The sequence below is a fragment of the Hipposideros armiger genome, unplaced genomic scaffold (assembly GCF_001890085.2).
Source record: "Hipposideros armiger isolate ML-2016 unplaced genomic scaffold, ASM189008v1 scaffold_1116, whole genome shotgun sequence".
In the NCBI taxonomy this organism is placed as follows: Eukaryota; Metazoa; Chordata; class Mammalia; order Chiroptera; family Hipposideridae; genus Hipposideros; species Hipposideros armiger.
The window spans coordinates 320,704-345,573 of NW_017732466.1; the positions used below are offsets into that span (position 1 = coordinate 320,704).

Below are 24,870 nucleotides of genomic sequence, written 5' to 3' on the forward strand. Positions count from 1 at the left end.
TCCCCAGGTGAGCTGAAGAGCAAGGAAACTGGTGGAAACAAAATAACAACAAACTCTCTTGCCACTCTCCATTGCCACTTCCTATAGCACTGACACCCCATTTACACAGCCTTCCCTCCTCTCTGTCAGTCTGGGACAGGCTCATCATGACATGCCCCACTATATACACTCACGTACCCCTCCTCTTCCCACACACACACTCACGCTCATGCATCGTCTGCTGCTGCACTCCTGGCAATGCTCACAACTGGCCCTGGCATTAGATTTGTACCCCGTTATCTTCTACTCCCTTCCATTTGTCCACTGGTGACTCTGAAGGCACAGAGCACAGCCTTGACTATCCTTCTCTGAGTCGCAAGGACAAAGTGTGCCTCCAGCCACTCTGCACCTCCCAGCACTTGCCTCGCCCCGATGAACTGTCTGATCCGCAGCTCAACAGAGTGGGTCCCAGCTCTCCAGTGTGTGGCGAGGCCAAGCCAAATGGTAGCCTTCTAATCAAAGCATTTAGCTATGCTAAGTGAGCACCTACTGTGTGCCTGTAAGGACCTGAGTTAGCTGCAGGGATTCAGAGATGATGGAAACTAATCACTCACCAAGAGAAGCTCACAGTGGAAAAACGGTGTGTACACAGAAAATTACTATACAGACAGGTAAAGGCTGGGACAGGGGTAGGTGGTTACACTGTGGAGACAGCCTCCACAGCAGGCTTCACCTCCACAGTGGCTTCTCAATCGCCAGTTCACCTGGCCAGAAAGCACACACACAAACTCATCTCAGGTCTGCAGAAAACAAGGAGTTCATGAAAAAGGGACTGAGGCAACAGAGGCAGGACGCACCTTTCCATGCCCACAGCAGAGTTTACAGTGTGAAGCACTGTGGGATGTAACAGAGATTAAACAAACCATGGTCTCTGTCCCTGGGCACAAAATAGATTCCTTAAACACAAGGCAAGCTGCTCAGCATACACTGCGCACTGAGAAGGGATAAATTTAACCCTGGTCCCAAGTACAAAGATCGCTGGGGGTAGGAAGGCGCGCCGCTCATTAGCGCACTGCAGGGGGCGGACGGAGGGAGGAGACATCAAGGTGGGGCAGTAGCAGGTCAGCCTCACCGAGACAGGGGAAGAGCGAAGCCGGGGCAGGAACCGAGAGAGTGGGGCAGGAGAGGGGGTGGGGCCAGCGGGCTCCACCCCCTCCCCGCCCTTCACTCCCCCCACAACCTACTTTCTGCGGAGTCTGGTCAAGACAGGTGAGGGAGGAACTCGTCAGGCCGGTGAGAGGGGCAGGAGGGTCCTGGGACTGGGGCCGGGGTGTAAGGAGGCGGTCCGGCCCCTTTGTGGAGTCTGAGTCCCTGCTACTCAGCGTTCAGGGAACTCCTGACAGGCTGCTTTTGGGATACAGCTGCCTCGGTGCTGCTGCTGTGTTGCAAAGAAAAGCAAAGGCTTCTCCCCACCAACCTCCCAGCCTCTGTGGTAACTCTGGGCAGGAAACTAGAAATCTGAATTTCCCGCGTTAGGGCCAGTGGTGGGTGGGAGACCCTGGCAGATGTGGGGGGTGTGAAGAGGTCAGTTGTTGTCTGTAAGATTCTGTCTCACATAGTTGTGTCCTGTGGCTACGGTGGGCCTCCGTGCATTTTCTCCCTCCAACTGGAGCATGGGTGGACTGGAGGACATGGGAAGATGGGGTCGGACAGGGCGAGTGGTGCTTCCTACCTGCTACTCACCCCAACAGGGTTATACTGAGGGTCTGGCTGGGACGCTAGGGGGTGGGCATCCAGCAACAGCAGTAACAGACAAAGGGCAGGGCCTGCCCCATCACCTGGCTTCCAGAGATGCCAGGGAACCCCAAGGCCCCAGAGCCCATCCAGGGCTGGATTCTGGACAGTGTGTGTGGAAAGGGAGAGGTGGAAGGGAGACCACAGGGAAGAAGGAAACAGGAAGGCAGGGCTGTGACACAGTAAACTGGCGTGAGGGCCGGGAGCCAGAACTCCTGGGCTGGTTTCCTGGCTACTCCGCATATCTTATAATACTACTCTGGGACCACAGCGTGAGCTTAAAAAGAATGACCGAGCTGGAGAGGACCCTGCTGACCATTTATCTGATTTGAGATTGAAGAACTTGAGACCCATAAAGGTGTCTAATGTGGTTTCTTTGGAATCGGACCCAGCCATGATGCCAATTGCTAGTTTAGACACAACAGCTGTGTATCTTTTTGCAGGAGCCTGGGGAAGGGCCATGGTGCCCGGCCAGTGGTGGGGAAGACTGGAGAAGCTGCTTCTCTACCTGTGCTGCACCGCCTTCATCCTGGGGCTGGCTCTGCTGGGCATACGGCCAGACATTACCCCTGTTGCTTATTTCTTTCTGACCTTGGGTGGCTTCTTCTTGTTCGCCTGCCTCCTGGCCTGTTTTGTTCTGAAAAGGGTGCTCCGATCAGTGCAGACAGACAGCCCAGGGGCCTCCGGCAATGCACGGTGAGTGAAGGGGCGGGCAGGGCTGGAGGACTTCACTGGGGATCTATCCCCGTGTCCTAGTGTCTCAGACACACAGACAGGCTCTGCCTCCCTCTGTCACCGGTATCAGTGAGAGGAGGGGCCGCGGGCTTGTGGAGGGGTCTTTTGCCCGTAGAAGACAGAAAGCGGAAAAAGGGCTCCTTTCAGGAAATCACCAGTGATCTTACTTCTCCTTCCTCAGGGACAATGAAGCCTTTGAGGTGCCAACTTATGAAGAGGCCGTGGTGTTAGAATCACAGTGCCGCCCGCAAGAGTTGGATCAACCGCCCCCCTACAGCACTGTCGAAATCCCCCCAGGACTTGCAGAGGGACAGTCTAACCATCCAGAGGGACCCAGGAGAGACAGACTGGAAAGGCAAGTGGGCTCAGAGGGCTCTATGACCCCAGGAAGCCCTGGAAGAGCTCCCATCAGCCTTCGGCTCCGGGGACCACGAACAGTGGCCACTGCTCCTGACCTGCAGAGCTTGGGGACACTCCCCAAAACGGAGCCACTCCCCAAACTGGAGCCTCTTACTCCACCCCCTGCCTATGATATCCGCTTTGACAATGATGATGACGACGTTTTCTATGATGACAACTGGACACCCCCCTAACAGACTTTCCCAGGCTATACCATCTCTCTGCACCAGAGCCACTCATTCATTTGACCCACGTTTCCCAGGGCCTGCTTGCTATGTGTCAGGAACTGGACATCACAAATGGGGAATTTAATCCAAGGAGGAGTCAGGCTACGGGAAGCCCTTCCCAGTTGAGATGTAGGTGGCACAATTTGAATTTTCAGGCAACGTTCAGAAACCTACCCCAGATCTGATATTTCCAGAGTTAGGTTGAGGGTGAGATGAGGTCGTGATCCATTGACTCTGGAGAAGGAAGAAAAGAAACATTTAAGCGACAGCTCTGTTGCTTCTTTTCCGGGGTGTTTTGCCTCTCCATTAGGTCACTTAGGCCTCTCGGCCTTGTGAGGTATTATTCCCCGCATTTGAAAAATGAGGATTCCAAGGGGCAGGGAAGTTTGATTACTTGCACTGGGGGCGCAGGACTAGTAAAGAGCATCAAAATGACTTGAGCTCTGGCTCTCCTGATCCCAAAGCCCGGTGTGTTCTCCATACAAGGTAACGAACGGAAGCCAGGCCATCCGCACATCTCCGGCTCCGTTTTGGACAACTGCTAGTGAGGGGTGGAAGGCTTCGCGTAGACAGAATGGGGGACCAGCTGTGTCTGCAGACAGGCTGGGCTGCGTGTGACCAGGAGCGTGCCCAGCCTCCTAGAGAGGAGCAAAGCTAACCAAAGCTGTGAAGGGCCCTGCTCCAGGTGCGAGCAGTTCCTGCCCATCCAATGGAGAAGCAGTGGGGTGCAAATGCCCCAAGAGTAGAGACTTCCCGGTTTGGGAATGGGTGGGTAGGAGGGTCAGCAGGGATAAAACGTGAGCTTCCTGGCAGGGGTGGCGGAGGACCTAAGGATACTCTCGAATCTCCCATGTGAACGGCTGGAGCCACTTGCACAGCCTGGAATCGATTCAGCCTCACCCCTGCACTCTGACCGCTAGGGTTTTACCCCAGCGCGGCCCGCCCCCGCCCCCGCCCCTCCCCGCTTTCTCAAATCCCAACAATACCCCAGGTTGGAATCACGCGCTGCGGCTGTGGTGTAGGTTTTAGCCACTAGGCGCTGCTCAGCCATCGCTGACCAACCCTCCTCCGGGGTGCGCTCCCCACTCGGGCCTCCAGTCACGGCGCGGGTGTCTGTCTAGCGCCTTCTAGCGCTCTCCGCCTCCTCCTTAACCAACCGCTTTCAATAAAGGGAAAAGTCCGGCCACACCCGTTTCCGTAAACTTCTTGCAATAGGCCAGGAAGGCGGAGTGGGAGGTGCCGGGAAGAGGGCCCACGATTTCCGCGGGAACCGACGACCAATCTCATTCCCACGTAGGACGCGGATCCTCGCTCTGTCCCCGCCTTTTCCCTTTCCGTCGATCGTGCTCTCACCCTATTGGACGGCGCGTCCACCGCAAAGTTCTGCGCCTGCGCGCTCGCCGGCGACAGTAGGGGCGGGGCAGCCTCGTGTAGGGGGTGGTGCTAAGAGAGGAAGGGCGCAGGCGCGTTGTGCTCCGGCGGACCGGGGTGGGATGCAGAGGGCGCGAACGTTTTGGGTTTGTTTGGGTTGTGAGCGGTCCGCGCACAGCCCGGGAAAAGCGAGAAATGGCGACGCCGATTGCGGGCTCGCGGCCCGCCTTTCATCAAAAGGGCCTGATGGCCGCTGACAGAGGACGCAGGTGAGTAGGGGAAGGTCCCCAGGGGTCCTTAGTGGGGCTCAGGGAGGGAGATCGGGGGTCCAGGCGTGTGGCCCTGGCGCGCCCTCTCCTTGGAGCGCCTAGAAACAGCTGTGCTCGCGTTTGCTGCCTAGGGCGGGAGGCCGGGCTGTGCCCCAAAGGGGCGCGCGGGCGGGCGGGCCTCTTCTCGGCCTTGTCCCTGGTGAAAAAAGACTACCCAGCCTCGATTCGTCCAACTCAGGGGGGCTCTTTCCAGTCCTGCCTAATCTCGGCTTCTTTTAAAATTCACCATCTTTAAGTCTCTAAGAGACTCTTTCCCTTTCTTCCTTTATGAGGAATTATACTCGGTCCCCTTAAAACCTGATGAGAGCTGCAGACCTGGGAATTCTGCCTGATACGCATTTGATTTGGATTGNCTGGCTACACACGGTAGCCCATGGCAACCCACTGCCACAGGGGCTGCAGCCTACGCCGTCGCCGGCGACTCATAGGCAGCCCAGCTCCAGGTTGAGCTGTTGTTCAGCATCTTAGCTGTAGAGGGCAGTGTCACTGGCCCTCCTATGTGGGATCCGAACCGGGGCCCTCTGGCGTCCCAAGCCAGTTCTTAACCAACACGCCACTCGGGCCGGCCCTGCCACATCCTTTTTATATGTACAAGTCCACACCTGAGAGGAGTCCATCTTAAGCTGTGGGATGAAGGCTGGAGAAGCCTTGGGCTGGCACAGGAGGGTGATGAGGATTGTAGAATTCCTTACCTCACATGGTCCAGTTTGGATTTCAGGTTTTCTAGGGTGGGCACAGGTTGTGAGAGAATCCTCGGGCAGCCAGGATGGGATCTCAGCAGTGGGCTGCGTGAGTTGGGGAGCTGTTGGGGTGCAGTGTATCTAAGTGTAGATGGGCTGCGGAGGTTCAGCAAGAGATGGGACCTTTGTGGGAACACTGGTGGGAAGCAGCTGTGGAGCTGGGGGCGAGTCGTTGAGGAATACAGAGGAGGAGGAGCGCGAAGGACTGAGTGACATCACGGGGGTGGGGGGGCATGCGGGCACGAGGAGGGACTGATCTGGTGGGTTGCGCTGTAAGAAGAAACAGCGGGATGGCCTCAAGGGAGGGGGCGACAAGGTCTAGGAGCAGTTGAGCAAGTCCTGGACTAGCAGGAGTACAGTAAGGACACTTTTTTGGGGTAGGAAAGCTTTTTAGAGGTGTGTGATGTTTGGGAGTTCCAGAGCAGCATCTGTCTGAGTTGGATTGTGTGGCCTTCCCACCCCAGCCCCTGAGGAAGGGTATCAGGTTCAACTTCACAGCTCTGTTCCCTTCCCCCCTGCTTACCTCTGCCAGGCATTCTCTTCTAAAATTATCCCCTCCCAGAGCTGGGGGCTGCCCTCCCCCGGCCTGTTTCCTCTAATGAGGAAGCGGAGAGAACAGGAAGAAATGAAACGTGCGGGAGGTGTCAGATCTGAGGAGGAAGCCATCGACAGTAGTTACAACGGACCAGGCACTGTGCTTGGAGCTTGTCCACCCCGCCCCCACCGTCCCACAAGGTCGTCACTTTCCCATTTTACAGGAGAGGAACATGAAGCTTGGAGACTTCAATTATACAAAAAAAGGAAGAAATGTAGCTAGCTGTGAGGGCATGGACTTGGAATCAAGAAGATTTTGAATGTTAGCTTTATAAGATCCTGGAGACCTTGGCTAAAGGTACCTAACCTCATGGAACCTCAGTCTCCCTCATCTGAAATGAGGAAAATTGTACCTTCAAAGGAAGAGGATTTCACGTGATGATGCCTGGTAAATTACACGGTGTTAACGCATTAACGCTCTCAGAAGGAGTTTCCGTCTCATAACACCAGTTAACATTCCTCCGGTGCTCCCTGTGGGGCAAATACTATGGTAACTTACAGGCATTCTTTCATCTCCATAACCCTCTAAGTTACTGCCTTTCTGAGGACACTGAGGCCAGGATGTGAAGCAATCTGTCAGCTTCAGTGTGTGCCCTTAACTATCGCTTCTGTGACTTTCCCTAGTGGGAGATTTTTCTCTTCGCTTTTGGGGGCTATAGATTTTTCCCACTGAGCTGAGAGAAGAAACCTGAGACCCAAAGACTTGATTATTCCATCTTAGCCCTAGTTAGGCAGAGAAGAGGGGAAAATTGCATGGTGCCTGTAAAACCAGAAGGGGGAGAAAGAGGCCTGTCCAGTGCTATCAGGAAGGCCTCATATGCTGGGCATGGGGAAGAGGACCAAGGAGTTTTTAAGGATCTGGAAGGTAAGATCCAGTAGGGTGTAGAGGAGAAANTTCCTGTCTTACACAGAATGGACAAAGCTCAGACCATGTTTGTGTGCACTCCCTGAGTGACAGATGCATTCTGGGAAAGAATGGAGTAATGATTTCTTGTGGTTTTTGGTTTTGTTTTTTTTTAATTCCTCAAACATAGGTTGGAGGCAATAGCTGGAAATGGCTCTTCCCAGTCAAGGTTATAAAGGGAACTTGGGCTTGCCTGTGACAGGCCCAAGAGAGACGGGAGGAAATAACATCTTGGTCCATTCTGTCTGCCTTCCTACAGATGAAACAGATCGTGGGGTCGACCAGCAGGACGGAAAGAACCACGCCCCGTCCCCTGGGTGTGAGGAGAGTGATGCTGGTAGGGAAGACTTGCTGAAGATGAGACTGCCCACTCGCTCAGATATGATATGTGGCTACGCCTGCCTCAAAGGTATTTTGAGTTCCAGAAGAATAAGCCAAACGTGATGCTCGTGCACGTTTTCATGCAGGGCTTTCTGGCTGGGGAGGGTCCCGGGTGCCATGAAAAGTCTAGTTTGGGGCATCCAGCTGTGCGAGGGTGTCCCACGACCTTCACACTGGTGACTTTCCTGGTTGCAGGGACAGCTGCCATGCGTAATACCAAACGGGGTTCCTGGTACATTGAGGCCCTCACCCAAGTGTTCTGTCAGAGGGCTTGTGACATGCACGTGGCTGACATGCTGGTGAAGGTAAGTCCCTCCGTCTGGCTCCGTGAGCCCTTTGCACCCTCGCCCCCCTTCCTGCCCCCCCCCAACGGTGTCCCGCCTTCCTCCTCCCTGCACTGTTTTTCCACAGTCTCCACCCTTCCTGTTGTGCTGCTGGCATCATGAGAACACCCAATTCTCAGACTTTGGACTCTCGATTGCTGCCTTTCCAGGTGAATGCACTTATCAAGGAGCGTGAAGGCTACGCCCCTGGCACCGAGTTCCACCGGTGCAAGGAGATGTCGGAGTACTGCAGCACCCTGTGCCGTCACCTCTATCTGTTCCCGGGCCACCCTCCCACGTGATGCCACCTCCCTGTCATTCGTGCCAGATCNCGCGCCACTCGGCCGGCCCAGGAGCATGTTTTGGATAGGTTTTAAAGTTATAAACTGAAGCTATTACTATATTCCTTTCTCACTACCGTCAGGCCCTTACAGTTGTCGTATATTTGGACACTGGCTAAGCAGGCTGGCGAGCTCTGGATTTATATAAACTAGGCACATAGATGATACCCCAGTATTGGAAATGGGGTTCTTTTCGTTCATAAACAGAAAGTGATCTCTTTCCAAACCAATAGCAAAACTAAGGAATCCTTGAAATGAGTTCATCTCAGTAAACTAAATTACCAAAATAATTTAGCCTTTCTGTGTGTTATATTTCTAACTGATTTCAAGTTATGGTGATTGTGTGTGTCATTGTTATTTATCTACTGTGATTTTCTGTCATACTTTCTACTTACCCAGCTCTTACAGGGTTCATTATCAATTGTAGCATCATTTTGTCCTATGGCTTTTAAAGTTCTAAAACTTTTGTTATAAGTAGGCTAGACAGAGTGTGTGTCTGTGTGTCACCTCATTTATGTTCCATTAAAGCTGGTCATTGGTTTGAGTTTTTGCCATTGTATCAAATTATTTCATTCCTCACCCAGGATCATTTTAAACTTATATCAATTTCAACAGCCTAGATAAATAATGTAAAATGTTTTCTGACTTAATCTCTTAATTGGAATTGGTCTGTCACAGGAATATTCCATCTCATGAATACATGGGTGCTTGCTGTGTGTGCTATTATTTTTATCAAGATAGGTATTTGCCTCCCCTAGACAGACCATATGTCTCAGATGATGCTCAATTGAATATACTTGGTAAAGAATTATATACCTCATTTTCTTATGGTCAGTGTATATGTATGACTGCTTAATACTTTGATTTTAACCAGATTCAATAAAATGTGCCTAATCTTGGTTATTGTAAGTCCTTTCTGTTCTTCCTGCCCACACCTCTTCCACGCCACTCTTGTGCACTTGACAGCCTTTCTCTCTGCGTTTTATCTGTAGGCCATTGGGAGTTTGTGGCATGCATCCTAACCATCAGGAAGCTCTAAAAAAGAACCGAGTGGTGCTAGCCCAACAGCTGTTGCTGGGTGAACTCTTAGAACATCTCCTGGAGAAAGACATCATCACCTTTGAAATGAGGGAGCACATTCAGGTATCTGGAGGCAAAAGAGGAAGGCCAAGTAGATTGGCGGCAGAGGTAGGAGCAGAGCCTGATAAAGTGTGAAAAGGATGTAGCGCCTTCCTCAGCAAATCAAAAGGCCCTTCTACCCTAGAGCATTTAACAGAAAAGACATGCGGTTCAAGAATAACAGGAAGGGGGCCGGCCAAGTGGTTCATTTGATTAAGAGCTCACTCAAGAGTTCGAGCTCTGAGCAATAGGGTCACCGGTTCAAGTCCTGGCCCAAGCTGAGCTGCCCCTGAGCTGCCAACAGGTGGCAGGATGGCTCAGCTAGAAAGAAAGAATAACGGGAAGGGTTTCACCCATGCATGTTTTTCCTATAAAGGGAATTCTTGCAATGGACGGTGCCATTGTTAGGAAGCTCAGCTGGAGAAATACAATTATAGCTAGATGAGTAAATATGATTTCCTGTTTTATTCTTGTATCGTAGGCCAAAGTGGGCAGTTTTGGCCAGAATGTGGAACTCCTCAACTTGCTGCCCAAGCGGGGTCCCCAAGCTTTTGATGCCTTCTGTGCGGCCCTGAGGGAGACCAAGCAGGGTCACCTGGAGGATCTATTGCTCACAACCCTCTCTAATCTTCAGCATGTAACCCCACCGGTATGGAGCTCAAGACGTGGGGTGTGTTGAGAAGGGTTAGTTTGGTGGGAATGGCCTTTTTGAGACAGGGTTGGGGGGGACTAGATTTTTGGTTTATTTGGACTGGCCCACCTCCCTAAGTCCTGGCATGGGGGTCCTGATGTCTTACAGTTGAGCTGTGACTACGACTCAAGTCTCTCTTTCCCGGTGTATGAATCCTGTCCCCCTCCCAAGCAGCTCCGCCTGTCTGCAGGTGAGAATTGATAGGCTAAAATGGGTCCCACAGATGGGTTTCCCTGTCCTTGACTGGTCGCTGACCACCCTAGCATCATTACGTATTTTCTTTCATATAGGGAATTTGTTAGGGACCAGCAGGGCAGTTTAGATGGGGTATTGCTTAGGCCTCTTTCCCTTCCATCACAGATGATTTTTTTGTGGTAATTGGCCCTTGGAGCAACCATTTTACAGTCCTGCCTGTGATTGGCCTGTCTCTGTAAAGCTAAGTTATTTTAAAACGAAAAAAAGACTACATGATGGGCTGCTAACCTGCCGATTGAATTGGTTTGTGATTAGAACAAGGCTTTTATTATCTATCTCATCCAGTCCTTCAGTGGGTTGAGCACCTACTGTATGCAGGCTAAATAAATAAACAGGGTCTCTGCCCTCTTGCAAATTAGGGGCGTGAGCAAGACCAGTAATTATTGAAACCTGAGTAGTTGTTCAATAAAACCTGAAGTGACACTGAAGCACTAGGACTGATGCGTAGGTTATATGCTAGTGTTTCGGCTTTCTGTGCCACAGATTCTGTGGAACCCTCCTTAGACGACGGAGATGGCCCTCCCTGCCTCCAGGTGAAGCCTTGCACTCCTGAGTTTTATCAAACACACTACCAGCTGGTGAGTCTTGCAGAGCGGCAAGAGACAAGTGTTGGGAGATGCGCTTCCTGGGCATTTAAACTTAGTTTGTATATACAGTCCCTCCCGGCTTTGTTAGTCATGTCTTTGCTGATGGAACGTCTCCTGTGGGCATTTCTCTATTTTGACCTGGTGGGGTTCAGAAGAAGAATATGATGTCTTGGTGTTCTTAAATGTCTCATCTAGTGTGGGGGGTGGGGGCAGGAACACATATAGTTTCTGTTCTCACAGTGTCCTTGGCCTCCCCTCCCCAGGCCTATAGGTTGCAATCTCGGCCTCGCGGCCTGGCACTGGTGCTAAGCAACGTGCACTTCACTGGAGAGAAAGACCTAGAATTTCGCTCTGGAGGAGATGTGGACCACAGCACACTAGTCGCCCTCTTCAAGCTTTTGGGCTACGAAGTCCACGTTCTTTTTGACCAGACTGCACAGGTACCGGAGGCCAGAAACGCTGCCTTGTAAATAGAGGGCCAGGCAACTCTTTGGGGCCAGAAACACCTGCTGTTACACCTGCTTCTCCACCTCCTGGGATGTGTCTGACAGAGTTAGATTCTCTCCTTAAATTTTTACTTGCTCTGTTCTGCCTTCCACTTTGCAATCTAGTTTAAAAAGAAAGACCACATCTAGGTAGGGCCAGGCAGCCGCGTCAGTGTTGACTTCTCAGGGTAGCTGTGCCCTCCCTGAGAAATAAAAGTCCGGGGTTGGTTCTCACTGTTCTGTGTTCGGCAACTTGATTCCCAGTCATTCAGGAAGTGAGGCGACACGGAGATTCACCCAACCGACTCAGAAAGCTATTTCTAAGCCGGGACTACACAGGACATTTACTTGGTGAATAATAACAGGAGTCCAGTTATTGTTGTAAAGATGACTTTGGCAGATAAAATTCTTACAAATGAAAGTTTGCTGGACTTGCCCTTGTAAATACCATTTGGTGACGGTTTAATGAATTAACATGGAAAAATTTCTTACTTTAATCAGTCGTGTGGCCACAAGGCAGATCTTAGGGTAGATTATTTCTGAACTAGATTCCTGCAAGTCATAGGCATTTTCGTTATGGGTTCTCCCCTGTTAACCTCAATTATAAAACTGTGCTACTGATTTTGTTACCTTTAGGTATTTCTCTTTTGAAATTGATAATAGCCCTGTTGGTGAAATGATAACAAATTCTTCATTTTGATTCCAGCATAATAGTACTTTCCTAAACTCGCCTTTGGAAATGTTAGTGGTAAAATGAATGTTTCTAGGAGACTCACTTTAATCTGTTGGGGGGGGCGGTCTTTGTTTTGTCTTCAATGTTGTCTGTGGCCTCTTTCTGTTTCTCAACTGTCTTGCTTCTGTGAGGAAAGTATGTATTTGCTATACTTCTAGTAAGGCTGGTTTCCTCAGTAGGTACTCAGATGATCTCCTTTACATGTTGTGCGTGCCAGCTTTCCAGTAACAGCCCATGCAAAGAGTAAACCCACCCTTGCCTCAAAGCCATGGCTAAAACAGCCTCTTTAGTCGTCAAGTATTCAAGTAGGTTATATGCCTTCCTGAGAGGTCTGCTGGGCATGAAGAGAATACGGGTGGCACATCAGCCATATAATTCCTCCTGAGGGAACCCTGTTAAAAAGTCATGTAACAAAATGAAGGCTCTGTATGTTTTCTTACAGGTTTGGGTCTAGTCAGTTCTTTTTACCAGGAATTTATTAGATCCTAAATTTACTAGGAATTTATTGTGTTTTCTAAATTATATATAGTCAATAACCGATCTTATATCGGTGATAGTAAAAGTTACAATCCTGAATCACCAAGTCGGCTGTATGTTGTTTTTTAGCGACAGTCAGTAGGTTTGATGGACCAGTGAGCCCACTTCACAGCATTATTCCTGTTTCTGCTAAAGCTGACGCATAAGAACCTGTTGGAGTCTCATTCTCCAGTTCCAGGAAAATGAGTTAACCCACAACATTTTGCAAATAATTTCAGAGGGTTCACAGGTTATTCCCTTCTGTGCCCTCCAGCCAAACACACACACACACACACACACACACACACACACACACACGAGTTGAAACTATTTATAGAAGTACTGTAATTTTATCAGAAATAAATCTACAGATCCTATTTTAAGTGATACTACCTTTGGGAAAATTCCCCCAAATGACTAATCCCCATTTTTTTAATGGATTCGTCTTATTAATTCAGTTACAAAGTGTGTGTTCTTACTTTGGGCTTTCTTGCCCTCTGTTTACTGACCTATAATCTCACTTAAGTTCAGAAGGCTAGTTGAGTAGGTGCAAAGCATGTTTTTATTTTCTTCTTCAAGCAAACTTAACTTCAGCTACTAGATGTTAAATTCTGTTAGGGTTCTCATTCATACTTGTGTATTCTCTTGAGGCTACATATTCTTGAAATAAATTACTTTTGGGTATCTTTTATTACCTTAAGATTTCCAGTATTGTGGTTGGCTTATACATACTTTTTCAACAGAGCTAGTTACTCCATTTCCAGATAAGTTGCAGACTTTCAAGTCTTTGATATAATTAAGTCTCAGTTATCTACAAACAGAAGTACCGTTGACCCTTGAACAACACAGGTTTGAACTGCATGGTTCCACTTACATGCGGATATTTTTCTGCATGTAAATATACAGTAGGCCCTTTGTATCCCCAGGTTTTGCATCAGTAGATTCATCCACCCTTGGATAGGAAACAGTATTTTCAGTCTGCAGTTGGGAGCCTGCAGAGGAGGGTCAGCTGTGTGCCTTCTTCTGTGCCATTTTATATAAGGGACACGACCATCTATGTGTCAGTACCCACAAGGGGCCCAGACACCAAAGAAAAGCTTATATTGGTGCTGACTACAGCGAACAAGGCTAAGAGGTGTCTGTCCTCTAGGAAATGCAAAAGAAACTGCAGGATTTTGCCCGGTTACCCGCTCACCGTGTCACAGACTCGTGCATCGTGGCCCTCCTGTCTCACGGCGTGGAGGGAGGCGTCTACGGAGTGGACGGCAAACTACTTCAGGTGCGTGCAGGCTTGTGAACGATGCGTTCCGGCTCAGGCGCGTCACCCCTGGCCGGCCCGTCTGTCCAGCACTGGCGACTGTGGTGTGTCTCTGACTTGGAGGTCTGACTGACTACTTACCGTCCCTTCTCCCTCATTTCTTTCCGGCAGCTACAAGAGGTGTTCCAGATCTTTGACAATGCCAACTGCCCGAGCCTACAGAACAAGCCGAAAATGTTCTTCATCCAGGCCTGCCGTGGAGGTGAGTGCCCTGGCCAGCCAGCACCTGGGCGGTGGCTCCTGGGCGACCTCCCACCAGCTCTCACTGTGCTGTTTGCTCCTCTCAGGTGCTAGTGGATCCCTTGGGCACCTCCTTCTGTTCACTGCTGCCACCGCCTCTCTTGCTCTGTAAGTGTCTCCCAATGCATGGGGTGTGCTGGGACTTGGGCAGCCCATGGCTCTCAGGTTGGTCAGCTCTCTGCACCGCCATGGCCTGTTCTCAAGACTCGCTGTCAGTGTCTCCGCCTTGTTTGCTGAGGACGCTGACGTTGTCTGTGCTTATTAATCACCCTGTTGCGGTTTTTGTGACTCCTTCCAGTTAAGGGTTTTCTGTCTGTCTCTTCTTCCTACCCCTGTGTCTCTTGCCTTATCCCCCTCCTCTTTTCCTTTCTCCATCTCTCCTCCCCCTTGCCACTTGCTCCTTTTTCTTCTCTTTTCACCTACCCTGCCGTTCTTGCTGTCTTCTGCATCATCCGTGTGCCGTGCAGGACAGCCGGACAGAAGCCCCAGGTCAGCCCGTGACTCCCTCTTTCATCCATCCTCGCTTCCATCCCCTTCTTTCTCTCACGCAGCCTGCGTTGCCCCTTTGAGAGCTAGGACCCTGTGACTAGGCGCAGCAGACACGCAGGCATGCTTCTCATCTGGGAGGAAAGGAATCATCATTCAAAGCTCTAACTTAGGAGTCAAATTCTGACTGGTTATGTGAAGTTAGAGAAGGTACTTGATAAAACCATCTGTGATCATTTTGTCCTCCTCTATTCAGAGATCTAGGCAATACTAGATGCGGACAGGGAGAAGGTGCTCTCTTCTAGGGGCAAACTGAACCTTCTCTCTACGATGAAATCCTTCAGGGAAGGGACCAGTAGCCAGCTGTTCCTTTGAAAACTTGAGCTCACGTGTCTTCAGCTGTATTTCAGTTAATATGATAGATGTCTGTAAAAGTACCACCGCAGTCGATTGGCTCCTAAGCTGAAGTGTAAGCTCNGGGGGGGTCATGTGATGGAGAGATGGCTATAAATAGCTGGGGGTGGGCATGTTGCCCCAGACGCCTTGGGGACAGGCAAGGGGACAGGCTTAAGGAGCTGTACTGGGGGGCGAACGGGGCCAAGCAGGCCACGGCCTGGCCTGGGGAGGCAGCATGAAGCCATCGGAGTCCCAGAGGCGTGGGGGCGAACAAAGCTGGTGGGGTAGCGCCCCCCAGTACCAGTACATGCCCTTCGAACACTGCAGCAGCTACGGACTGCCCTCTGAGAATGGGGGCCTCCAGCACAGGCTCCGGAGGGATGCAGGCCCCCATCCCAACAGCCACTCCACACAGGTAAAGTCCTAAGGGTGGGGCACGGGTTCGAGGAGACAGTGGTGTGATGGACTGGGGGAAATTAAGAAATGGGGGGAAAGAGGGAGCAATGTTCTTTTTCATTTCAAAAAAGTACATTTCAGTGTGTTCAACAATATGAGTCCTTTGTAGGGCTGGGCCCAGCTGCTCGCGCACTGCCAGATACGCACGTCCTTTTATATAACCTTTCTTTCCCAGCGGGACACCCGAATCCTATGGGGGACAGCAGAGCCACACATGGGTGACACGCTTGTTGCTTACATAAGCTACACGAGTGATTGGCCAAGGAGCCCACGCCTGTGCGTGTGCGAGCTCCCTCACACCCTCACCCACACGCAGCACCACCCCACACACGTGAAGCGCAGACTCCACATCCCTTTCGGCCTGACTCCCCCCTCCCCTCCCCAGCCCTGCTCTGCTGTGGCGCTCAGCCCTGAACCAGCCAGCGCAGACTTGGCTCGTCTAGTGTTTCCCAGGCTGGGGTTGGTACGGAGCGCCCCTCTTCTACTCTTTCAGCCTGGGACCCAAGAGACTGAGACAGCCTGTGGCGGGGCGTGCACTGCTAGCGTCTTGTCCCTGGGTCCCAGGTGGGGCGTGGAGGGAAACGCTGCCTCCCTCAGTCACTACTAACCTCAATCCCAGAAGAGGAAACAGACACGAGCGGGGCAATTAGTGTGCGCCTGTCCACTGCTCAGGCTTCAGATCTGCGCTTATATTGCGAAATCAGATCTCCTACACCCAGGTTGTCTCAGAACCAGCAGCATGGCCTGGCCTGACCCTGGCCCCAGAGGACAGAGTGAGTGCAGTGGGGGTGGGGCAGGCTAAAAGAGCCCTTTCCTAACACGGAACTCACCTGCTCTACCTGGGGATGAGAGCGGAGGGCTACCAGACATGCTCCGCCCACTTCACATTTGAGGGCGCATCTAATTACCCTGCTATGGGAAAAAGTTCCCTTCTCGGGACTGGTTCCTGTTTGTGCATACAAGTCCAGGGAGTGCGGGATAGGCTTTCTCTAAGCTCGGCTGAGCCGCTGAGGGGCCTCCAGAAAGTCTAGACGCACCAAGTCACAGTGCAACCAAGAATCCCAGGCTGGTCTGTCCTCACCCTGTCCCATGGCAGGAGTCCTAGGAGAGAGTCAGTGCAGGGGGTCTGGGGATGTTAGAGACAGGCTTAGATACAGTAAGCAGAGTGACAAAGAAAACACCTAACTGACACAGATACCCAGTCTTAGCACAGTGTTTCTATCCCTGCCACAGAGTAGAAACTGGCCTCCTTGATGAAGGCTGCCGTCAACCAAGATGAGGACAGGATGGAGAGGGAGTGAGGATGGACAGATAAGGGTAAAGAGTGGGATATGTGCCAATGGAGAGCGGGGAGTTCAGGGCAGAGAGGACCATGCAGTGACCCTAAATGAGGCCCTCAACACCCAGGATTTTATAAAGCCGTTCGTTATTTTTCTGTGGGTCTATGTGCTTCCCTCTGTCTATTCCTTTTGACTCTTTCAAAAGACAGTCATTTCCCATTCTCCCTCTGTCCAGATTTACGGCCATCACAAAGAGCAATTCTCAGACAAGGAGGAGGGCATGGGGATGCCCAAGAAGACGGGCTCCAGTGCCAGCACGGACAGCAAGGATGAGGACCACTATTCTAAATGTCAAGGTGATGGGACTGAGGAGTAAAAGAATCTGGAATAGAAGGAGGTACAGGCTTAGGAGAGCAACTTGGATGCCCCATTGCAGATATCCCGTCCTCCCCGCTCCCCACATGCACCCCAAAGCCCGCCTCCCAGCATTAAGGAGACGCATCTCTCCCCATCTTTTCACTTGCCTTCTTCCCCACTTTCCCTCCCACCCAGCCCCAAGCAATGAGTTTTAGGAAGGACTTCAAGGATCCAGTGGGGCACTGGTCTTTGGTGGCTTTGGAAAGGGCAGGTGCTGTCCCACCTGGCAGACAGGTGAAGAGAAACTCGGTGGATGAGACGTCTAGACAAGACCCTAAGTGAATGATATGTCTAGACCAGACCTCCCCTCCGGTCCTCCGTCGTCCACCTGAGCAGTGATCCATTAGCACTGTTCCTTACCTCTCTCTCTTCCTAGATTGTATGTGCCGCCTGGGACGCATGGTAAGAAGAAAATTAGGGGAAGACTGGATCTTTCTGGTGCTTCTGGGACTGCTTATGGCTCTGGTTAGCTGGAGCATGGATTATGTCAGTGCTAAAACCCTTCAGGGTAGGTTTCACCGGGCCCTGTCCCCTCAGCCTCTCCCCAAGCTGAGGCTGTGTCTAGAGGGTCTACCTAGGATAAGCTGGGTATGTTTTGGGAGGGTGACATTGCACAGAGGAGATCAGGTGGGACTCTGGCCCAGGACAGACCAGGCCAGACCCAGACCCATCTCTCCTGTCCCTCCACCTGCTACCAGCCAAGCTGTGGGCGCCCCTCTAATACGGTGACCTACTCACCCCAGTTTTCCCAGGACTTTCTCGGTCTGAGCACTGAACGTCCTGGGTCCCAGGACGCCCGCAGTTCCAGGCAAACCCGGAACTGACATCACACCCGCAGCCCCAGCACCGAGTGTGGTTTGCAGCACTGCCAGGGACGCCACCTCCTACGAGTGGTGGGAACTTGAACGGGGCAGGGCATCTCCGGAAACTCACGTTCCCCACACACGTGTCAAATGAGACTAGCACCATCTCGCAAGGTCAAACGGGAGAGCCCCGGCGCGCGCATGCTCCTTGCACACGGTCCACTGCGGCGGCGTGGGCCTGGCGGCAACCTCCCGTGCACGCCAGCCTGAGCCCCGGCCCGTGTCTCTGCAGCCTACAAGTGGAGCTACTACAAGATGCAGCCCAACCTGCCTCTGCAGTACCTGGTCTGGGTCACCTTCCCACTTACGCTCATCCTCTTCAGCGCCCTCTTCTGCCACCTTATCTCTCCCCAGGCCGTTGGTGAGAACTTTCCCGCAGATGCTCCCACGCACATCATCAAGCATCATCTCCTTGTCCTGTTGACCCTTCCACCCCACACCTCCCTCCCCCAGCCCTGCTGACAGCCCTTGCACCTGCTTTGCCACTGTCCTCCCCACCACAGCCCTCTCCCTGCCCCATCCCCATGTCCACTGTCCGGATGCTCACAGCCCTTTTAACCTCCAGCCTGCACCTGCAAATAATCATTGTGTGACCCTTTTAGGGTCTGGGATCCCTGAAATGAAGACGATACTCCGTGGGGTTATCCTGAAGGAATATCTCACCCTCAAGGCCTTCGTGGCCAAGGTTGTGGCCCTGACTGCTGGGCTGGGCAGTGGCATCCCTGTGGGGAAGGAGGTAGGTGGGCAGTCACTGAGGTGGCAGCTGGGCAGCCCGCAGGCAGAGGGCGGCCCTGGGAGCAGACATGGGCGTGGACATGGGCATGGGGACCAGAGCCAGGGCCAAGGGGAGTCAGGGAGGGGAAATACGTGGGAATGCCCCAGGCCTGCGGCAGAAGAGCAGAGCCGTCCGGGCTGGGAGGGCCTTAGAGCAGAGACTCCCAGCGTGGACACTGGGCATTGGGCTGGGTAATTCCTGGTCCTGGGGGTGGGGGGGCCATCCTGTGCACTGGAGAATGTTCAGCGTGATCCCTGGCCCCTACCCACTCCATGCCAGTAGCAGCCCCCGACACGCCCAAATGTCCGCTGCCGGGAAGGAGGGCCACATTTCCCCCAGTCGAAGACCACTGTGTTAGGAACACTCCACACCGATGCCCTTGGTTTAATATGCGAAAACAGACCTAGAAAGAGGCTGTGCTTTCTTCAAGGTTATACTCAAGTGCATTCTTGCCCTGCGACAGTCAGTAATCCTCACAGCAGCCAGAGTCACCTTTTCAAAATGGAATCAGTGATGTCTGACCTCTGCTCAAGAGCTCCCAATGGCTTTCCCGTCTTAAAATAAAATCTGAACTTCTCACCGGGGCCTCGGGGACCTGTGGTGACCTGGCTGCTCTCTGTCCCTCTTCTGTCCTCCCAGGCTGCCCCTTGTTCACTGTATTTGAGTGATAAGGCCTTGTCCCTGTCCTTCAACCACGCAAGCGTGTGCCCTCTTAGGGCTTCTGCATTTGCTCTGCCCTCAGTCTGGAACATTCTTCCTCCTGACCCCCACGTGGCTCACTGCCCTCATTTCAGTAAGGCGCCACTCAGCGGCGACCTTCCCTGAGCACCCTCTCCAAACACCCCTCCCCCCACCCTACCCTCTTCTGTCCTGTTTCTCTCCATCCCCCTGTCCTCCCACAATTTCCTCCCGGCCCTTAAAATTTTCTGAGATGATAACATGCTGATGTCGCCTCTCCCTTCCTCTCTGGGGTGAAGCTCCGTGAGGGCAGAACTTCTAGCTTACTTCTGTGTCCCCAGCACCTAGGACAGAATCTGGAACAGCAAATGTTAGTCCGTGGGGTGCCACAAGGGGCCCCATCTGGACCCCCACCCCTGACCCTTTTCTCTCCTCTCTCCCAGGGCCCGTTTGTCCACATTGCCAGCATCTGTGCTGCTGTCCTCAGCAAGTTTATGTCTGTGTTCAGTGGGGTATATGAGGTAAGGTTGAGAAAGTAAACTACGGGGAAGGGGGAGATGCTATGTGTTTCAGGGTGTCGGGAGGGCTGCCTTTGCTCCAGGCTGGCCGTGATGCTGAAATGGGGCATGGCGCTCACCCATGCTCCCTCACCCTCCACACACACCCCTGGCACCTCTGTTTAGCCTGTGTCTGTCCGGTAACACCCTCTTCTTGCTCTGCACCCCTGCATCAGGGCTGCACACGGCCCGCTCCTCTGCTAAGCTGCCAGTCTACATGCCCCCCCATATCAGTTCCCTTCCACAATTCCCTCCTGTGCTGCCCCTGCCCTTTTGTTGTTCCTGGTCCCCCAGCCCGTCTCTCTATGACTGCCCCCTGCCCCAGCCCTGTGCCCTCCTCGTCCCGCGTGCTTCTCTGTTGCAGGCCGTGCCTGGGCAGCTTGACCTCCTGGTGTCAGCCTGTGCGGTGGGCGTGGGATGCTGCTTTGCAGCCCCTATTGGAGGCAAGTCCCACTTCCTCCCCATCCCAGTTGCCTGAGCATGACTTGGAAGTGGGGTCTGGGTGGCTGCCACAAGCTTTGGGGTGGAGGAGGGTGCTCGCTGAGGGACTGGTGGGTGGGCATTCAGGGAGTGACCCTGGACCCCAGGTGCTGGTCTCCAGGCACCCACACTTTCCTACCACAGGGCCATGTGTTCTTTTGAGGCTGGTAGCTATTTCATGCAGGCTTTCATGGTAGTCCTGTTTGTCTGAAGTCCTTTCCTGTCTCTTGCTATTGACACTCCTCTCCCTGATTGTCCCCTCCCCCTCCAGCCCCGCCCTGGTGATCATTTTATTGGCTTACCTGCCCACCATATATTTGCCTAACTTTTATTTTCTATGTTTGGCCTTGCGCTGTGAGGTCACTTCCTGTTTGCCAAACTCACTTGAGTTTCTCTTGGCCTGGGAATTGCAGGGGCCATGGACCAGGAAGATTCCCTGTCACTTAAGCCTCTCCTTCTGCCTTGTCCCCACCCTTGCTTGTTCTCCATTCCTTCCTCCCCCGCCTCCTTCCCTACCCCGCCCATCTCTCTCCTGGTCTGTCTCTCCCCTAGTAGCAGCCATACTATTACACTGACATGCTGACGGTGGGCTGTGCTGTTGGAGTCGGCTGTTGTTTTGGGACGCCACTTGGAGGCAAGTGATTTATTTCCTCCTACATCAGTCCACTTGCCTGATCTTGCTCCCAAAACAGTTGTCAGCATCCCCAAGTATAGGAATTACCAGTTACAACGAGGGCATAACGGGGATCGCCAACTTTTAGTGAGCATTTCCTGTGTGCAGGCAGCATTTAAACACTTTACGTTTATTCCTGCCAAAAGCTATATGAGACCGAGATTATACAGGAGAGAACTGATTACAGAGACAGTAAGTGACTTGAGCAAGGTTAGTAAGTGGTAAAGCCAGGAATTCAAACCAAGCCTGGCTCCCGGTCCCCCTACATGCATTAAAACCTTTTTTTTTATATTTTTTTTTGTATTGTTGGATATTTTTGCCCCTCCACTTCTCACAGGAATCTGTGTACTTTCTTCTCAAATGGAAAACTTACATTTTGTTATGTGTTATTAAGGACACAGGAGCTTAGGTAGAGCTCATTTAGATTAATGGTCAGTTTTAAAGGAGGAGACTGGTGGAACAAGCATTGTTGCTCCTTGATTGCAATTGAAAGTTGAGTTTAGCTCTTTCTACCCGTATGAGACAAAGGGCCGCCTTTCAGGTTACTTTCCTTGTCCTGGACGTCTGACAAGTGGACATGGTCCGAGACAGCGGTTGTATGTGTTTATTTGCTCACCGTTAGCCACTGTAACCAGATTAACAGAGCAGGAATTATATGGACCCGTCATTGGAGTCACTGGTGACAAAAAAAAGACACCAAGCTGACAATTGGAGAAACAAATTTCAGGAAAGGCACATGCTCCTTAAATGCACTGGGTGTTAGAGGTATCTTTTCAATTATGGAAATGTGATTGGTCCTTCTGTAGACGAGTCTTCGGGTAACTCTAATGGCTTTGCTCAGGAATGATCTATGGATAAGCCTTTAGAGTTAATGAAAATGTATCACGTTCACGTGTTCTGACACCGCGCCAGTGCACACCGTAAGGAGATGAGGTCAGCCACGCGTCAGCTGGCACCCTGCGTGCACTTCTGTTCTCAGCTTTGTCATTGGAGTCATTGGTCCCCATCAGTGAAGGGTAGTGTGTTTGAATTTCTACACACGTTAAATGTGCGCATTTCCATTTATACCCACTTTCACCTTTCTTTATCCTTCACCTGACACATCCAGAAGATCTAAACAGACATGTCAAATTTTTTTTTTTTGCTTTTGTTTATAACCAGATTCTTTTAAAGTGAAGAGGATCTGAATTTTCTGCATAAAACGTGGCTCTTGAAACAGAAGCTGTTAAGCGTTAAAAAGTTAAGGTGCTGTCTTCAGGTTGTTTGTATTAAGTGGCAAGTACTAAATGTACTTGCTACATCACATCACTGGGCTGGTATTATTTTATAAACACAGACTAAGTCTGAAAGAAGACATTAGTATTAAGATCAGTGGTTCACTGTGTAGTCCACGCTCTACCTAAATGACAAGCATCTTGCTTCCATTACGTGCCCTCCGTGCCGTGTGCTCTCCGGGCTCTGTGCTGGATGGATCCTGTGCTCTCCAGGTGCTCATCTGGAAAGGGTAGCAGGCAGGCAAGCACAAGTGTCTCCATGGCAGCCATGGCCAAGTGCAGTGGGGACCTCCTGCTAAGCTGCCTGGGTCGGGGTGGGGGTGGCAGGGAGTTTTACAAAAGAGATAGTGTTTGATCTGAGACGTAAGTAAAAAGTAGGAACTTGCAAAGAAGACAGTGAGGGGAGGGTATTCTGGTCAGAAGAAACAGCATTGCAGAATAAAAACCCCCGGGAACTGTAATTACAGGCGATGAGTTGTTGCTAGAGGTTGGAGGGGGAGGAATGACAGGAAATGAACCTGGACAGGTAAATGGGGGCCACATCATGAAGGTCCTCATAGGCCATGCACAGGGATGTAGATTTTATTTTCTCGCTAGAATTTGCCCAAATGTGTTTTTTTTGGTTTTGCTTTTGTTTTCTTTAAGATTTTATTGGGGAATTTGGGAAGGGAACATTGTGTTTTTCCAGGACCCATCAGCTCCAAGTCAAGTTGTTGGCCTTCAATCTTAGTTGTGGAGGGTGCAGCTCAGCTCCAAGTCCAGCCGCCGCTTTCAATCTAGTTGTGGGGGAGAGGGGGGAGGGGAGGGGGGTGCAGCCCACCATCCCATGTAGGAGTCCGACATCAACCATGTTGTTAAGAGCATGTGCTCTCACCACCTGAGCCATCTAGCCACCAGGCGGCAGCTCAGCAGCCGCTTAACTCGGGTGCAGCTCACTGGCCCATGTGGGAATTGAACCGGCAACCCTGTTGCTCAGAGCTCGCACTCTTAACCAACTGAGCCACCTGGCCGGCCCCCAAATGTGTTTTTACAAAACACAGCTCTTCATGGTGTTAATAGATGGAGCGTGCAAAACGGGCTCCGAGGTCAAATAAGTTGAAAAATATGGCGTTGAACAGAGAGGTTTTTAAACTGGAAAGTTGTCAGAACGTTTGCTAGGCTGACACGCATGGTGACTGTCCAAACTGTGGCTCCCAGTCAGCATTTCCCATAGAATCTCTTTTGCAAGGACTTTCTCATGGGGTTCATAGCATCTCATGCACCTGACTTTGGAAAATGCTGTCACGGGTGAAGGGGAGCCATTGAAGAATTGTAAGCAAGGAAGTGACATGGCCGGCTTCGCAGGGTCACCCAATCCCTTTGGCATAAGTGGGCAAGATAGAGCTGGCCTGTGGATTAACGGGGTGTATCCAAGGTTAACAAGAAGGCCATTGTCATAGGCCTAATGCTAAATGATGAGAGACTGAACTGGGCAGAGGCAGGAGATAGAGAAGGGGATGAAATATGTGGGTGATAGAAAGTAAAATTGGTGCAACCTGGTGGTTGATTTTATGTGAGGTTATGAAGGGTAAGAGAGAAGGTGGAATCCCAAATTTGTAATAAGGAAACTTGGGTAGATAATGGTGCTGGAACCAAGAGATGGAATATAGGAAGTGAAACAGGTCTGGGTAATCGATCATTGTCACTTTGAATGTGTGGAGTTTGAAGTTCGATGGCGTATCTGAGTGATATCTGGTTAAAGTTCAGGAAAGGGGCTGGAAAACATACTTTTATGAACCAGTAGCCTGTAGGTAGTAGTTGAATCCATGGGCACAAATGAGCTTGAGAGAGAAAGCGTATCTGTGAGTAGCAAGAACAGGAGACCAAGGACAAGGCCGTGGGTTTGGGCAGAGGCAACGGGGGCAGAGGAGAACAGAGACTTAATCCGGAGTGGGAGAAGAGAGCGAAATTACAGAACCTACGAGATCAGAGCGTTTCTAGAAGCTGTTGGGGTTTTTAATGCCTTGTTTCCGTTCAGCAGCCCATTTTCTGTTTGGCTCCGGCTAATATGAAAACCAGTTCTCATTCCTGAGTATACAGTGACAGACTGTTAGGGGAAATGTTCCAGAGCCACATGGGAGAGAAAAATCTAGCCGAGGATTAAAAAAAAACAAACAAACAAAAAAACGGTTGTAAAATATTCCTCAGTTGGATAGTTGACTCCCAGACACATCAAAGCTGACTTTGGTTCTGTTAACTGGTAAAGAAAAGGAGAGAGGCTTTCTCCACCTGATTCTCTACTGTGTCAAATCTTCCTTTTAGGGCAAAGAGGCAGCTGCCTTACCTGATGCGATTCGAGGAGCAGGGGCAGAAGGGTGGTTGGCAAGGTTCTGTCTGCCCCAGATTCCTCATTCCCTCATTCCGTTTTCTGAAATTCCACCCATCCTATTCTCCTCTGTTCTCTGTCTTCCTTCTCCTTCCTTCTGCCCTCCCCT

General features: G+C 51.4%; 3 protein-coding genes across 5 annotated transcripts in view; all 3 read left to right on the forward strand.

Annotated features, from left to right (window-relative positions):
- Window positions 1–1,101: 1,101 nt before the first annotated feature.
- Window positions 1,102–3,569, forward strand: TMEM139 (transmembrane protein 139). 3 transcript variants are annotated; one of them, XM_019632303.1, is made up of 3 exons: window positions 1,102–1,272; window positions 2,217–2,469; window positions 2,690–3,569. In XM_019632303.1, the coding sequence occupies exons 2-3, from the start codon at window positions 2,234–2,236 to the stop codon at window positions 3,099–3,101; spliced, it is 648 nt and encodes a 215-aa protein (XP_019487848.1). In that variant the 5' UTR covers window positions 1,102–1,272; window positions 2,217–2,233; the 3' UTR covers window positions 3,102–3,569. The 3 variants fall into 3 exon arrangements, with proteins under 3 accessions (XP_019487848.1, XP_019487849.1, XP_019487850.1); XM_019632304.1 differs by having other exon boundaries at window positions 1,102–1,248; XM_019632305.1 differs by lacking the exon at window positions 1,102–1,272 and adding an exon at window positions 2,061–2,131.
- Window positions 3,570–4,584: 1,015 nt separating this feature from the next.
- On the forward strand, window positions 4,585–15,014 carry CASP2 (caspase 2). The gene is made up of 9 exons (XM_019632274.1): window positions 4,585–4,774; window positions 9,110–9,260; window positions 9,718–9,885; window positions 10,036–10,117; window positions 10,666–10,760; window positions 11,033–11,209; window positions 13,654–13,782; window positions 13,933–14,023; window positions 14,109–15,014. Exons 1-9 carry the CDS (start codon window positions 4,701–4,703, stop codon window positions 14,171–14,173), a joined length of 1,032 nt encoding a protein of 343 aa, XP_019487819.1. The 5' UTR covers window positions 4,585–4,700; the 3' UTR covers window positions 14,174–15,014.
- An 89-nt stretch (window positions 15,015–15,103) lies between these two features.
- The window catches only part of CLCN1 (chloride voltage-gated channel 1), a 29,000-nt gene continuing 19,233 nt past the window's right edge, over window positions 15,104–24,870 (forward strand). Inside the window, exons 1-7 of the mRNA XM_019632312.1 lie at window positions 15,104–15,358; window positions 16,915–17,035; window positions 17,473–17,604; window positions 18,192–18,320; window positions 18,562–18,695; window positions 19,856–19,933; window positions 21,005–21,083. Of these exons, the coding sequence (XP_019487857.1) occupies window positions 15,179–15,358; window positions 16,915–17,035; window positions 17,473–17,604; window positions 18,192–18,320; window positions 18,562–18,695; window positions 19,856–19,933; window positions 21,005–21,083 (853 nt within the window). The 5' untranslated portion in view covers window positions 15,104–15,178. The remainder of the gene's footprint in view (window positions 15,359–16,914; window positions 17,036–17,472; window positions 17,605–18,191; window positions 18,321–18,561; window positions 18,696–19,855; window positions 19,934–21,004; window positions 21,084–24,870) is intronic.